Consider the following 16,536-nt stretch of genomic DNA (forward strand, 5'->3'; position numbering starts at 1 on the left):
TAACTTGTCCAACAGATTAGCCTCCCTGATGCGACTACCTCACCAAACCACCTTATGCCACCGGCTTTGTTTCCTCCGTTCTTGCAGTGCATGAGCTAGGGGGTGCATACCTTGGTACAGTTTGTGTTCAAAATGAGGGAGGACTGAAACACACAAAAAGGGGTTAGTAATAAGCAGTGCTGTCATCTGGTGGTGAAATTGTTACCACTTTTAACAAACTGATCACGCTTTTCAATCAACGGGTTTCAGTTTTTGGGGGAAATTAATGTAGTCCCCTTGGCATACAGTCAGGAATCTTCCATATGAGACATAGGCAAACCCAGTGGTTTTATCCAAAATCACTAAACCTTTTGCAATTACTTACTCTATTTGTGAAGAAGAATAGCATGCCAGAGGTAAGTTTACTGTGTTCAGATTTTGCCTTTTTCTTCTTTAGCTTGTGCTGCCAAAACATGACAAAGTTATTGGAAAGCACATTAGAAATTTTATTATTTGTGTGCAAACACTACTTGTCCAATGGAATGCAGAAGTAAAGACAAAAAGACATACTCCTGCCTCAGAAATATCAGTAGACTCAAATGCCAAAGTACTATTTTCTCCTCTTACAATTTTACCATCAGTACTTTTTTCCACATTGTATTTGATGTCCATATCGTTACATACCAGGAAAATACACTTTTCAAATCTATCTTCTAGGATTGTTTTGCTGTCTGTAACTGAACAGGAGGAATATTACTGCCATCATTGAATCTCGAATGGTACAGTGTCTGCTCACCTGGGGAGCCAGAAAAAATGTGTAGCACACAATGAGAAACTTACTACTTCATGCTCCCTCTTCATACTTTTTAAGGCTGACTTCTTGCTGAGTTCTCTTAACCTTTAAAGTGAGATACAAGTGAGAAAATTATAGTTGTCACATGAAAACAATTAGAAATCAAAGAAAAAATCGGCATTTTTTGAATCTTTTTTTGGAGTTTACTAAACTAGCCATCACACCAGTGATCTTTCTTCTTTTGGTGCATTCATTTTGAACTTCAGCCACCTGACTTTCTCATCTACACATAAAGGTAGTACACATACCTACTGGTTCTCTCCAATGTTAGACCTGTGTTCCAGACTTGACCTATGGATAACAAAATAGCCTATATGGATCTTCATAATACAGTCATCTTTTGTGTTTTCTGAGTGCTTTCATCCAAAGTTAAATAGTAAAAAATGCTGACATTAAAATATAAACTTTCATGTCTGCAAGCCATTTCATTACTCCTGATCCTTGTATCAGCCTGTCTTATATGAATCCTATATTTTGGAGTAGATTTCTTTTTGACATATGGTATTTGTCAGAAAAGCTTGAATCTCTGAATGTAACACATCATTATAGTTATGGATTTCCCATGCTGCTATAACCGTAATCTTTATGGATCTGTGTTAGTTGTTGCAGTTGACAAATACAGAACTTTTAAATCTGCTATTTTTTTTCTTCTACAAGGACCGAACAAACTGCACTGGTGGAAGTTCATTAGCAGATGATTTTTAACTAAAAAACAGATGCTTGTACTTTCCATATTCAAAACTGATTTTTCTTGAATATGTGTGTGATACCTTCTTCTCCTTTCAACAGCATCTTATTTGCTGACCTAATTTGAATGACTTCTGGAGATAGAGAAAAGTAGTTAAGTAAAAGTACCAGGACCTAGCTCTTTAAACATAGCTAGCCGTACAAAAAGTTTCTTTCCATTCTTCAAATGCAAGAGTCACATTTGCTGTCATTTAATAACATCAACAATAAAGAGGAACTGGAACGGTAAAGATTTATTGTATTCACAGAGCTCATGAATCAATGAGAGCATGGACAGGGTCACTGTGCAGAGTCAAAGTGAGGATATTAGCCAGGGTTTCATAATTTGATTGTGGTCCATTCTTATGCTTGTGTGGCCTATTAACTGTAGTGGTTGGGTTTATTCACAGTTTAGATTTTCAACTTAAATTCTAACTTAAATCAAAGGGATCGTTTTGTAAAAATACTTCCTGTAGTTTGCTTTGCTTAACTTTATAGGCTGTTTTTATAGTGCAATGTCAAAAACTTCAGTCTTTTCTGCCAGTGAAGACCACAAAGTCATCGAGACTCATTGTTATTTTAAAACATGACAAGCTGGCCTTACGACCTTGGGGATCCTTTCTTCAGAAGTCAAGCTGGTGATGGATAAGGAGCCATCAGAGCGGTGTGTATCTTAACTGCAGGAGTTCAATTAAGAAGCCAAGAGTGTCTCAAGTATACTGGCACAAATGGAAGTGCTTGCTTTGATAATGACTCTGTAGCTGCTCAGTGCAGGTAGCTGGCTTCCCCCAACTCATTTCTGATTGCACAAGGAGGTTAGCACAGAAGAATACCTGAAAGGACTGAGCACCATCAGTGCTCAGTGAGTGCTAGAAAATACCACAATGGGGAAATGTTATCAAAATCCCTGTGTCTGTACGGGAATTTGACAGGAAATGGCTGGCTGTAAGATCTAGGCTCTAATAACCACAGCCTTGAGAGCTCTGCTGCCTTTCTTTCCCTGAGAGAAACGCTCTTCTGCTGCCTGTGCTGTGCAGAGAAAGTTTCCTTACCCACCACTGGTTTCTGCAAAGTCTTTTCTGCACTTCTTTTGCTCCCACAATCATCTTGGATTTCATAATGGTTGGCAGCGTGATGGAGAATTTCCGATTGTTCCCATCCTATGCCACATTTATAATTATCAGCTATTTTTAGACATTGAGATACCAAAATACAGAAGCAGTAGTCATTGTTGAAGACATGGCCTTTGTCAAAGACCTTTAAAATGTTTCTTCGTCAGTCTCTTCACCCTTGAAAGAACATTCACAAGTTCCTCATGAATATGATGTCAAAGGTTAAATAAGATGAAAAACAGTGCATTAGAGTCACATGAGAATTTTTTCTTAACTTGAAAGCTACTATAAGGCACCAACTAAACACAGCTGTGAGTTGCCAGACTGGATGTCTTTTTCTTTGTATTCTCTCTTCATGCATATTAATGGAGAAGGTCTCATCTAGTCAGATCAAAGTTCCAGTAAGAAAAATATTCACATTTAAAAATTAATTACGGTGTTTAGCTTAAGTAATTAATTGACATAATCACACATGCTTTTATAAACTAAACATTAAAGTGAATAGCTACATTATTTGGTGATAGTTTTTAAGATAGAACAGAAGTGTATAATTGCTAAGTTAAATTGAAATTTCATTTTATTATGAAATAATTTCACAAATACACTTTTCTCAAAACTTTTAACAGAAAGAGCAGGACAAACAAACAACTGATGTTCATTTGTAATAGAATTTAAAAAGGATTATTCCATCACTAAAAATGCTTTTTTTCCTAGCCCTTAAAATCCATTTGAAAATCCTCAGAAACAGAGCTAAAATAGTCTGTGTTGTGACTGTGTTTCTTATCTTAAAATGGAATTAGACTTTTTGAGTACTTACAGAACATTTTAATAATTAAAAAGTTCATAATTAGATGCTTATTTTCTGGTACAGTGGCTGAAAAGAACATGAAGCTCCATAACTCAAACAGTTTCAGAGAGGTGTTGTGTTCAGGACTAATGATAAATGATGTGATCTCATCAGGGTGAGAAATATTACTTCAAAAGCTATTAAAAAAACTGGAAGAAATTAACATCCAGCATAAATGGTGAACTGTAGTGAAGTCTACTGAGTTCTGTCCCGTATACTATGACCATATTTAAACATATTATTTTGTAGCAGAAATTCAAACATTTATTAAATTCAGAGTGAATGTTCATCAAAGAAAAAGTTGTTCTTATAATAGCCAGTTTTCAGATCCAAAAATCCATAAAATTTAAACACAGAAAGGGCTATTAGATCACTCATTCTAATTCCTCTAAAATCAAAGGCTTTTGTATTCCAGTTATTTAGTTATTACCCTAGTACTCAGCTTTGAGTCCAAGAATGTGTTTGAAAAAAGTATATCTTCAGTTTGGCTAATGCATCTCTTCCAGAAAGTCATTGACCCTTAGTTTGAAGAAAACAACAGTTAGAGCATTTCCTTTTGAGTATTTCACTGTTTATTCACATAATTTCCAATATGAGCTTGCCTAACATGCTTGTGGCCAGTGGCTCTTGCCACACTTTCTGTGCTAGCTGAAAGACCCTGTCACGTTCAGCATCTCCCACAAATTTCACAAATTCCAATTTGATAACAGGAATAGAGCTGAGTTTCTTTAAACTTTCATTGAAACACTGTTTTCTCAGTCTTCAGTTATTTCCATAGTTCTTTTCTGCATACTTTTTAATTTTTTCGACAGTGTTTTAAAAATGTTTAGGGTAAAAATATTTTTAGGATTCCATTATTGATCTCACGTGAGCCATAATAAAAGCAGAGTAAAGACAGGCTCCTATTCACTACTTCCTTTATGCCATTTTCCCTTGCTATAGCATCACCTGGACACTCCTGCTGAGTTGCTGGTTTGTTAAGACCCCAATTACTTTACAGACTTGTTGCTTGCAGTATTTTCTCCATTCAGTTTTCTCCATTGTTGAATCATGTATTTCTTCCTCCAACACATGCAGATGTGTATTTGGCTGACTGGGAACAAATTTTCTTTCAATGGGATCACTACACTAAAAAATATTCTGTTCAGTCAGTTTTATTTTTCATTAGGCCCAAATCACTGGTGGAAATGTTGAGTAGTATAAGACTGAAGAGCCCCTCTTTCTGATGCTGAGCCTTTGCTGATTACTTTCTTATGCATGTTCGTCAGCCAATTCTTAATCCAGTTAAAACATGGTTTATTGATATTGTGTAGTGCTATATTTTTAATTAGAATATTGAATGACACTAAGTCAAAAGGCACACAAAAGTTGAAGTGTATTATACCTACATCGTTACCTTTGGCAACCTAACTTAAAATCTCATCAAAGAACAGAAGTAGATTTGTTTGACAAGGCTTATTTTGCAGAGAACTATGTTGACTAGCATTAATTATATTCCTATCTTTTAATAATTTATTAATTGAATCCCTTTTCAGTTTTCCTATTATTTCTCCCAGGACTGATGTTGGGCTAAGCAGCCTGGGAGTACAGGTTTCACTTGTTTGCCCTTAGTGGAATACCAATACAAGATGTAAAATAGCTAATTACTGGAATATCACTGACATTGTTCATGCCTCCTTTAGGTCCCCTAAATATGCCCTTTTTCTTACTTTTGGCATGCTAAGTATTCTTTTACTAATGGAAAAAAATCTTATCAGCAAATGTGGAAGTAAAATAGTTTATGTAAATAAAAGGCCATTGTGCAATACATTAGAAATGAAAGTAAAATTAGTGTGAATGTGGGAAAAGATGTTACACAACGCTACCACAGTTTTACAACATGATGATGTGTGCTCAAATTAGAAGGAGCAATTGAAGAAGTTTGAATATGAATCTGTAATTCTGAAAGGCTATTATGTTCTTGTTCTCAGCACTGGTTTGTCAGTGAGATATAAAATAGAAATAGGTACAGTCAGTTACATGTGCATTGGGATCTTTTCTGGATTACAAAATCCATCTCAAAGTGTTCACTTCTATTCTAGCTTTGTTCTGGTGGAATTAAAATATTTGAGTTTGGGCTGGATGCTTTTGTCTCCCTGCATGCTTGATGTTTCTGGTTCTGAATAGGCTTTAGTTTCACCATGATTAAGCAAGCCAAATAATAGACAAAAGCAGCACCTAAGAGGGAGCAAATTATTTACTGTTGAACTTTATGCTGTCCTTCACTCCTTAAACAATCTGAAATAATTAACATTTAAAGTACATGTCCACAGACACTGCAAGAGAATGCCTGGGAGGAGAACCAGTACTTCATCTGCACAAATTTGTGACCTTGTTACAGCTTGCACACACAACAGTCAAAAGAGCCTATATAACTTCAGGAGGACTTGACAGGAAGGACCAGGTCACTGACTATACTGAGAGCTAGAGCAGGTGTGCCAGTAGGAAAACATTAAGTCCTGGGCTGTGTCTGAGGCTTCTCTGAGTCAGGATCTGGATTGTCAGGTCATCACTGTGTGCCTATTTCTGCTAGGGATTCCCAGAAATCAAGCATATCAACAAGCAGGGTCATCCATTTCACAAAAAAATAGGAAGGCAGAGAGACATTTAATAGAAAATGGTCTGCTGAGAGCTAGAAAATATGGTTTATCAAATCACACTCCTAATTTGTGTCAGAGATGAGAACCCAGATTCCATGGAGCCGCCAGCTTCTTAGATGCTCTACCCTGAAAATCATCTCAGGGTCTTCCTTTAAAGCTGTTCTCCTTTAAACAAATGATTAAATATTCATTGACCCAGAGAGAGGAAAAAAGGAAGGTAACCCTATATTCAGACTGTTGTGGCAGTAAAGGATGTGTCAGCATCAACATTGCAGGTCCTTGGTCCAAAGAAACTTTAGTCATTTTATATATAGGAGGACTCCTAGATCAGAGAGATTCAGATACACTCACCTTAAAATTTCACATAGTCTCTGATAAAATGTTCTTACAGATTATGGGAACTCCTCAAAAGATAAGGAATTAGAAAATTAGTCTCCCAAAACTGCTAGAGGATACCATACTTGGATTATTGAGTAGAAGGAAGCTTCTACTCTGAAAAATCTTTTTTTTTTTTTTTTTTTTTTTCTCAGTTTTCTCTGGAAGGACCTTATCTAGTGGATCTAAGATATGCACATGATCAAGGTCTCTAAGCAGCTAAGTGCATGTTGCTCCGAGCTGTTTTACTTGTGGGAATACTTATGTGTAGGAGTGATCTTCCAGTTATTTTGCTTTTTACATTTATTTCACTGAATACCCTAATCTGCTACCATTTTTCCCCCAGACTTAATAAAGATTATCCAGAGTTTCAATATTTAGACTACCAATTCAAATTTCCCTGGCTATTTCTAGATGTATTTTGCTTTCTCAGGTGCTCAGGGTCTTGTCCAGTCAAGTTTTGAAAATCTCCAAGGATGAACATTCCCCAACCTCTCTGGGCAACCTGTGCCAGTGCTTAGCCACTCTTTTTACACTATTAAAAAGAACTTCAAAATCAAGTCAATGTTTAATGTTTGTAATTATGGGAACAGTTATTTAAAAGAGTTTATTTAATTAAAAATTTTCAGAAAACCTAAACTGAGCTTAATAATACTGATATAAGATAATAAAAGTCATCCAGCATCCCAGTGGAGAATAAACCAATCATACTTGGTATTTGACACTTGACTATCAGGTTTCATAGAAGTATTAAGTTTTGAGTTTCCGCTCTTATTTCACATGTGTTACATGGGCAGTTTTAACTGTCATTTCTAATTTTTGAGAGCTTGACTTTGCAATCTTAGTATTCCTTTGGCATAGCGTGACTTTTTTCTCCCATTTATTACACACTAGCAGTACAATTATAAAAATAATAGGTCAACTCTGCTTTGTTTCTACAGAGTGGTTTGACTTTCAAAAGTGCTTTACTTCTTGTTATTAGCATTGACTTCTAAGACTTATTTAGACATATAAAGATGATCAGGGATTGCAACTTTATGTACTTTTTGAAAATCAGGGCATAGATCCCTTTTTAACCTCAATGGTTCTGCTTTGTAATGACTGCAACTGGCAGAGTAAAGGGGATGGAGAGGCTTGCAAAACCATAGCAACAGATCTCATTACCAAAGCTTTGAATTCTTTTCCTGTTTGTGGAAGTTCAGGACAGTATCGACAGGATATAAGCACTGAAATAATATAATACAAAATAAGCATTCCTGATAAACTTGATTTTTGACTTAGTCAGCAGTTAGCTGACTGTCTTTACAGATCCTCCCCCAAACCCAGTGGGATGGCCCTGTGGTGGTTCATTATGAAATCAGGCTGCACAGAGGTTTCAGTCTGCCACTGGCAATCTGAAGTCCAGAGGAAGGAAAAAGCAAGCCGTTGACTTTTCAGCAGTCTTCTTTTGGCAGAACCCACTTCCTTATTAAAATTCCTTATTAAAAACAAACTTTAAAACAAGGCAGTATAGACTTCCGACACTGCAAATTTCTCATGTTTCCCATTTAATTTGAAGATATTTGATATTCTGGATTTCATGCTTCAGGTAGGCCTGTAGAATTTCTAAGACAACAATTTGTTGGTCATTACAGAGTGATCATCAGCTTCATTTAAGAGAAAAAAGTTGCTGGGCTGAAATGCAGTAGATGCATTTGTAGCCTATGCATTGATCCCACTCCCATTTATGCTATGCAAAGAAGCTGTGCCTTCAAAGCTGTTGATTGAAGTGTTCTGCATTGCTGAAAAGAGATCTTCATCAGTTTATGTGGTGCAAGGGTCTGGGTAGTGGTCACTTTGCATGGTTTCGTTCAGTGAGCCTAGAGTCCAGCACAAGCACAAAGTGTCCGTGGGTGCTTCTGAAACAGCAGCAGAAAACAAGGGTGCACAGTAAATTCTTGCTCTGGCCATACAATGGGACATATTTTCTTTCCCTCAGCACATTGCATTTTGCCTAAGATCGATACTCTTGTTAAACTGGCATGCAGTAGATTTCATGTTTGGATTCTAATTTAAGACACTGCTTGCATGTCTGACTTTCAATGTGAGCTTAAGTCTTACTGAGGCTGAAGGAGTAAATAGATGCATACGAATATGAATGATTTGGGATGGTTTTACATGTATCCTTACACATGATAAGTAAGAGCTTAAATTAACCGTGCATTATACACTTTCTAAAACTAACACAAAGATCTCAGTTAAGACAAGTAATATCATGATTTAAGTAAATCCCAAATACACATGCAGTTTTTAAAACCTTGCATGGGATGCATACCTTCCTAACATAAAACGGGAAAAACTAAACTGTGTCTTTAACATTTTATATCAATATTTTGATGGAATATTATTTAATAACTTTAAGGCTGACATCAAAATAATTAATATTATATTCGTTACTGCTTAATCTTTTTTGGCTTAATCTTTTTTATATGACTAGAAAATTAGTTTAAATAAACATAATTAAAATAATGTTAGACATGCCACCATAACATGATTAAAAATAAAGTAGGTACTGCAATATTGTACAAAAATATAACTAATTTAAATGCAAACCCCTGTTATGGGCTATTTAGCTCTGCTTATGTATGTTAGGGGAAATAAAAAGAAGTTTAAATGACTTTTTGTTTTGTTTTTTTTTTTTAGAAAAAAGGGTGGCAAAGCAAGTCTTGCTATTACTTAACAAATATTAATCATGCTTACACAGAGATCACTTGAGAAAAATTTATTGCAAGAAATTTGTGACCAGTCATGCCATAAGAAGAGGAGAAAGCCACAGGGCTGAAATGACAGTAAGGGTTGTGTATGCAGTGCTCCTCTGGTAGTTAAATTGCAGGAATGTGACATTGATCTGAAATGGGAGCTGTTTGAAGTAGCAACTGTCAATCTCTGTAATCAAAGGATGGCCCAAAGTCTTACTCAATTAGCCATTTTGGCATGACCACTCAGTTTATAAAGTCCTACCAACTCAAAAAGTGATCTGTCCTCAAGAGGCACTTCAAGAAGACTGCGTGGTTTGAGGATAGTGAACAGTCATCCAGGACTATAGCTTGGACTCTTTATTTTTTTTTTTTCTTCCCCAAAAGTGTAGCAATGCCTCATTTAACTGACTGTACTTATTACAAGGTGAGTCAAATGTGGATTTAGGTATGAGTGAATGTCTACTGCTGTTGATATTACTTGAAGTTGATTGGATTATGTTTTTCTTTATACATTTATTTACCCTTTCAAGTACAAAACAGTAAATAAACTGTGATTTTAATTTTAGAGTACTATGCTTGTAGATTTGATTGTAATGATCAGTGATTTCAACAGAGATCATTCTTAAATGAGAAGAGAAGAATGTGTAGTATACTTCTGGTCTTTTCTCAGGACCATGTTTATCTTTTCTAATTCTCTTTTTCTTTGATAATTATTCAGAAGGTTTATTTAGCTGGGTTAGGGGAAAATAGTACAGAAATAAGAAATGTGTAAGGATGCAAAACTGAAAAAAATTTAAGGTTAATAATAATTCTGTCCAAGTGTTATTAAAGCTGAATCTATTGTTCTGAAGATTTTAAGTGAACATCTGGACAAATACTGGTGCCAGTAGCTTGAAACTTTAGCAATTATTTCCATTCCTTCACAGGTCCAAACACACTTGGAAAATCAGTCTAGATACCACATACAGCAAAGCCAGAGGCACCAGGTGAAGCAGTACCTGACCCTCGATACCAAGCTGTCCAGCCAGACACTCTCCCTGTCCCACTCCCACACAATCCAGCCCTTGGGAGTGACCTCCATTTTAAGAAACGGACACATGCCTCCTGTTAGTGATATTGGCACACCAGAAAGCCCCGTTACCAAGCTGCTGGCCCTTGGAGGAGAACACGAAAATGCGGTAGGGCCGTGCTGGCGAAAGGAATGGGGAAATGGGCTTTGCGTACATCTACAAAAATGCTACATGACACACTTTATTGGTGGTTAGTGTTGGTAGTGGGCAAGAGATGACTTTCTTTACTTTCATGGGGCCTTTGGTTGCAGTACTTACTCCCTGAATCCTTTTGGATTACGTGGGTGATTCCTTTGAATGCCTGTGAATAGCTTGTTGCATGATCAGGCTTCTAAATTACTGCCAGTTAAAATGTATTGTTGCATCTTTTTATCTATGATGTGTCATATATTGCTGTATGTTTTTTGAATATGTACTTTGCAATGCAAAACTTTTTTTTTTTTCAGATGACAGTTATTTCTGTCTAAAAGTATTATCCTAGATTCATAACAAAGTTAAATACTAATTACCTTAAAGATGTAACTGAAAGAATCGCTCATTCATTTTTCAGTTAGCTGATATATTTATATATGGGTTATCTTGGGTAAATTGGCGTAGATATGCTAATTTTAGTGCCACCATTGTTTTTAATAGAGGTACAGCTGTTATACAATGTCAGATTCTCAGCCAGTGTGAGATGTAGATCATTATGGCCTTTAATACTTCAATAGATTTCATGAGAGACTGTTATTACATAAAAGGGGAATTCCTACAGAAATAAGAAATGGAGATTCTGTTATCGTATCTTGGGCTTTAACAGAACAGAAGAATCTTACAAATACACTGTGATCCATTTGAGCATTTGGACATTATGCAGCTAAGCGTGAGGAAACCGAAAAAAATGAACCCAACACTTCCTGGAGAGCTCATCTGGGGCCCATCCATTCCTTCTGCATCGACAACTGACATTTTATGTCAGGTTTATGGATTACTGGAACCACTAGTCTGCAAAGATTGTTTTAGATGGCCTTTGTGGAGGCCACTGTGGTCACCTCTGTGCTGGCCAGTGCAGTGTGCTGGAACCGTTCTCAGGCACTTTGGGTATTCGACCAGGAACAACCAGTGTCCACCGTAGTACCGCTCTCTGTCCTTGAGAGCAAGACGGCTGCTTGTAAACCACTGTCCTGAACTATGCCTGGTGATGACAAGGAGAGTGATAGTTGGCACAGGCCAAAGTCCTTGTAGGCATCACTCCAATAATTTGAATAATCCCATCCCAGAACCTCAGGGAGATGAAGGGCACAGTGTAATTTCCTAGTGGCAGATGTGCCCTGTGGTTCAGTGTAGGCGGTAGGCATGTTAGTAAATAATACAGAGCCAACACACAGGTTGGTACACTGAACTGTATTCATTCCTATTGTCTAATTGCTGGCATTTCCTGGCGTCCTTTTGGCCCAGACAGCACATTCCCAAATAAGTCTGGGCACCACTCCTCGGACAGCACATGTCTGGTTTTTGGAGAGGGAGAGGAGTGCATGTATGAGCTGTGCTGGGCCATGTGGCCTAAAAGTCTGTGTTGAAAGGTCTCTGGCCTGCATGATACTTTCTTTCATTGCACAGGACCCTCTACATTTCCTTCAGCTACATCCCAAGAGCTGCTTGAAAAGCCTCAGAGCACGAGTCAACTGCTTCTGCAGACAGTAGAGTTAACAGTGACAGGTTCATCATGGGATCTTTCCCAAAGTTATTTTGTGGATGGAACCAGACCAAAATTATCATTGAAAACTCATGCTGTACCTTGTCCAAATCTGTATATGTCTGTATGTCTGCAAAGTATTCACTGTTTCATCCCAAGTAATTAATTAGCTATTCCATCTGCTTCAGTAGCTTTTGATTCAGATTAGAACAAAAGTGGGACCAGAAGGCTGGCTGGAGAAGTATCCAGTGTACTGCCAAACACAACACAAACCTCTGCCTGCTGAATCTTGAGAGCAGTGTGTAACACCAAATCTCGAGTGACTCATGCTCTTGCAGAACCACAGGTTCCTTTCAGCCTTCCTGCACCAATGCAACAATACACTGTGGATATGACACATTTGATGAAGGTGACAGACCACAGTTACAACTTAGCAACACACTCCTGCCATCTGATCTTGGTGTTGCAATAAGGGGTTAAAAAGGGGAATGGGCTGGTGTTTGGGAGGAAAGAAGTAACTTGCTAAACCACAAAAACTGTTTTCACAAGCAGTAAAAATTGTGAATGTTGTGTAAAAGTGCTTGAATTACTTGAATTTTAAGATATAAACTTCTGAAATTCAGTTTTATTGGTGTAATAAACACTCAAGATTATTTCCTCTGTATTTTCAGAATAACATTATTTCCATTATTATTTGTATTTACTCATTTTAAAATATTATTTTATCAGATGGAAGAGGTGATTGAAGACATAATCAATATGGAATCAAGTTTTAATGACGAAGGGATAGGTTGTTCTGAAACTCCTCTACTAATGCAAAGAACTGTAAGTATTTTGTGGAATTTCTTCTTGCTGTTTATAATAGAGAATTTCATTGAGTGATTCAAGCACATGTCACACATCAGAGGCTAAAGCAGTACTATCAGTGAATTATTCTCCCTTCTGTTCAGTTTCTTGTCTTTTTGTCAAGAAATATTATAGGAAAGGGTTCCAATGTAGGGGCACAGCTGTTTTAAGTGGCATGAATAGCATTTGGGGTTCTACTCCAGCACCAGGTCCAGTGCATAACCAATTGGGGGTACTAATTCCCATGCAGGACTATGGATATGAGGAGTCTCTAGACCCTAGAAGGCCTTTTAAAGTCTTGCTTAAAGATCCTTCTACCTCATCTAAAAAAGTCAAAACTTCCCCATGTAACAGTTTCTACAGTACAGTAGTTTCTCCAGTGTCTTATGCTGAAGTAAGGGCGGGCTCTATTTCTTGACTTTCATAAAGGCAAGTGGCACTTAATTGAATAATTTCAAGAATAAAGATGAGAAATGTCACTTTTTCAGATGAAATGCTTTATAGGAATAATTGTAACAAACTGTTATAATTTTGTAATGTCTTTTTGTAAAGAAATGACAGAGGAGTAACAAAGGCTACTTACATTTCCATATATGTTACACATTTGAAGAGGAAGGATGGACCTTTTCTGGATACAACAATGCATAGAGCATTATTATTTGTGAAAATAACATCTATCAATAACTGTAATGCAACACTCTTTATAGAAGGGATGTTCTTTGTTCTCTCAACCCTGATTTATCTTGGGAACCTTTTTGCACGGATTTTGTCCTCAGGGCCTTAAAATGGGTACTAATAAAGGGAATCTTCACTCTAGTGAAGGCAGAAGGATTTTCACAGGTTTTGACAGTCTACAAAGTTCATTTCAGAATACAGAGTCAGGTGCTTGCTCTTAATCACTCACTGGAGGAACATCTTTTTCTGACTACAGAACATCACCGGCTACAAAAATGTATTAGGAGATAAGATCTCTATGCCTCTGCGTTGCCCACTACACTGTCCAGTATTAATGGCAATTAATAGTTCCATGAATTCCTGGCATTTGCATGCCAGATACAGAACTAATACAGTCAGTCTGATTTATACATATCTCAGTACAGAACATAGCAAAGAAATGCTCCCTGGGGAGTGAATTAATATTTTGGCTCAAATTAACATGAGGCAGGGGAGGATCCTTTCAGGTGTGGTACTGTGGGATGCTGATGAGAGGCATGAATTCTGGGTTTTGGATTAGACTCACACTCCCTCAACACCTTTTAAAACTGGATGATGTTAATCTATGCTAATTCCAGCCTCATTAGCCTTTATCTTCAGCCATGAAGGACATATCTCTCTAAAATGTATTGAATACCCTACTCTTGACGAGCAAAGAAATATGCTGTGACTTTTAGGCCTAGCTGGTATCTCACTTGCAAAAACTTGAGACTCCTGCAATGCCTGTAGGCCCGGTAATTGTATTTAGATTTTTGTTTGTGCTGAGGAAATCACCAGGCTGCTAGGTAAGCCAGGGAATAGCGTCTATTTCCAAATCTCTCTGTGCAATACTATGGCAAAATGAAGCCTGCCTTCAACAAGGCATGTGAACTGTGCCAGTGTGGAAGCAATCAAGCAGTGCGTCTGCCTCTTCTGTCTTCTCTTTTGGCAATGTGTACTCCAAAAATACATGAAAGAAATGGGCAGATGGTTTAAGGCATTTAGCTTGTGACTCAGGGTTTTATGGCATCTTTCAGGCAACATCCTAAACATGCTTGCAAAATTTTGGTCATAAGCTGTGCAATAGAGAAAGATAGAGAGGCAGGTAGAAAATAGGTTCTTTAGATCCAGTTTTTCAGCATCACATTAAATATAATGACATTTTGTTTATCTGAGTTAAAAATGTATATATTACAACAGTGTGGACTAGGAGACATGATTAGAAATGAGAGAACATCTAATTCCCATGAGAAGAGGAACTGGGGTTGTGCTGTACTTAAACAGAGATTCTTATTGCTTCTTATGTACTTCGGCACAAGGTGCCTGGCTATGGTGGCTGCCATCAACATAGAGTAAGTGAGATCACAAATGAGACTGAGTTGCCCATGGGCCTGGCTGATTGGGTGTTTGCCTCCTCCTTACATTTCTCCAGTGTAATGCTTAAGTATTTTTAGGGTCGCATCTTAGATTTTTCCTTTCTTGGTGTTGTCTTGAATTTGTCCAAACTGTGCAAAGTAGTCTCTCTAAAATTATGAAAAAATCTGAGTCTCCTGGTTTTCTGAATATGGTATAAGGCTTGGGTTTTTTTCAGCAAAATTTTTTCTTGAACAAGCCAAATTCATGATGTCATTTTCTTTTCTCATTTTTCTCAATAGATAGTGGCTGAGATTAGAGACTTTGCAGTGCTACCTGTTGTGTGTTGCAGTGAATTAATGTTTGCTTTAGTTAGATGCACCCATGTACCATTTTAATGGCACATTAAATGAGGACATTCAATTCTATGAGACCACTCATGTGAATAATTGCTCAGAGGCTCATTGTCTGACCCTGAATTAATGAATTACAGTCATGTATTAGTAGAATCAGAGAAGTGAAAACAAGAACGTCCCTCCATCTCTCATTAAAATTATTACAGCTTCTGAACAGCAGATTGGCTGGCTTTTATTGTGTTTGGCCCCAAATTCATAATTTTATAAAACTCTCTGGTTTTGGGTGGCAACTTAAGAATTGCTCAAAGTAGGGAATTCTCTGGCTGTGTTTGTATTGCTCTTAACAGTACCCTAATGGTAGAAACCTACTTTTTATAATTATTTTTTAGAAGTTGCATTAAAATATGACTAGGTCCTCCCTATAGGCAAGTGGTCTTGATTCTTCTGAAAGTATTTGTAAACTCACTTATATCTTTGTCCAGAAAACACAGCTGAAATCAAATCATAACTATTCTTATGAACTATCACTTGATGAAAATTGTTGCTCACCAGGGAGAGGGTAGGATTTAATAAAGAAACCATGAAGATAACACCAATTTAAAGTCATTGTTTCCTCGTCATAATAATTTAGTCTTATGAAACTCTTTATTAACCGACAGCAACATATTTATCTATATTGTAAGAAATCCGTTTATTCTTTGAGTATCTTATTAGGAGCAACAGGTTTCTTCCTGACCTTATAGGAATCATTAAAAAAAGGAAACAAAGACTATATGAGTGAGTATGAGCTAAATAATGTTATTTATATCAGATATGGTGATAGGCATTTGAAAAGTAAACATTTTTCATTTTTATCAGACTTTCATTCTTATTCAAAATCCTCACAGTCTATTCAACATTCTGTAATGAATTTAAAGTTTATTAACTTCCAAATGTTTAGACCACAGGAAATGTACATGTGCAGGTCTGTTAATGTAAAGCATATATGACACCATCATTAAAAGTATGGGGCAAGTTCTAAAAAGCTGTGGTCTCCATTCCTTTTAATGTCTGGAAAAGGCAAGTTTAAGAAACGTGGTATCAAGGGAAATATGGAGAGCATTAGTCACAGTGAAGAGAGCCAGAAAAGAGCAGAGTTAAAAAATAGGATTTCTGTGCTCTTCAGGGTTGGATATGACAGCGTGTGACCTAGTGAATCTCTACTTGTTACTAAATGTTGTTTTGTCTTGCTAATATATGTATGCAGCCCTAGGGCTCACCAGAAAACCCAGTAA

General features: G+C 37.0%; 1 protein-coding gene across 3 annotated transcripts in view; it reads left to right on the plus strand.

The window, feature by feature from the left end:
- Positions 1 to 16,536, plus strand: part of TFEC (transcription factor EC) — a 99,820-nt gene that overhangs the window by 48,912 nt on the left and 34,372 nt on the right. For all 3 annotated transcript variants that reach the window (XM_087764876.1, XM_087764877.1, XM_087764878.1), the window contains exons 2-3: positions 10,196 to 10,447; positions 12,744 to 12,839. In XM_087764876.1, the coding sequence (XP_087621002.1) occupies positions 10,196 to 10,447; positions 12,744 to 12,839 (348 nt within the window). The remainder of the gene's footprint in view (positions 1 to 10,195; positions 10,448 to 12,743; positions 12,840 to 16,536) is intronic.

Source organism: Nipponia nippon, unplaced genomic scaffold (genome assembly GCF_047370975.1).
Source record: "Nipponia nippon isolate SJK-2023a ecotype South Korea unplaced genomic scaffold, ASM4737097v1 scaffold_3, whole genome shotgun sequence".
Taxonomy (NCBI): domain Eukaryota; kingdom Metazoa; phylum Chordata; class Aves; order Pelecaniformes; family Threskiornithidae; genus Nipponia; species Nipponia nippon.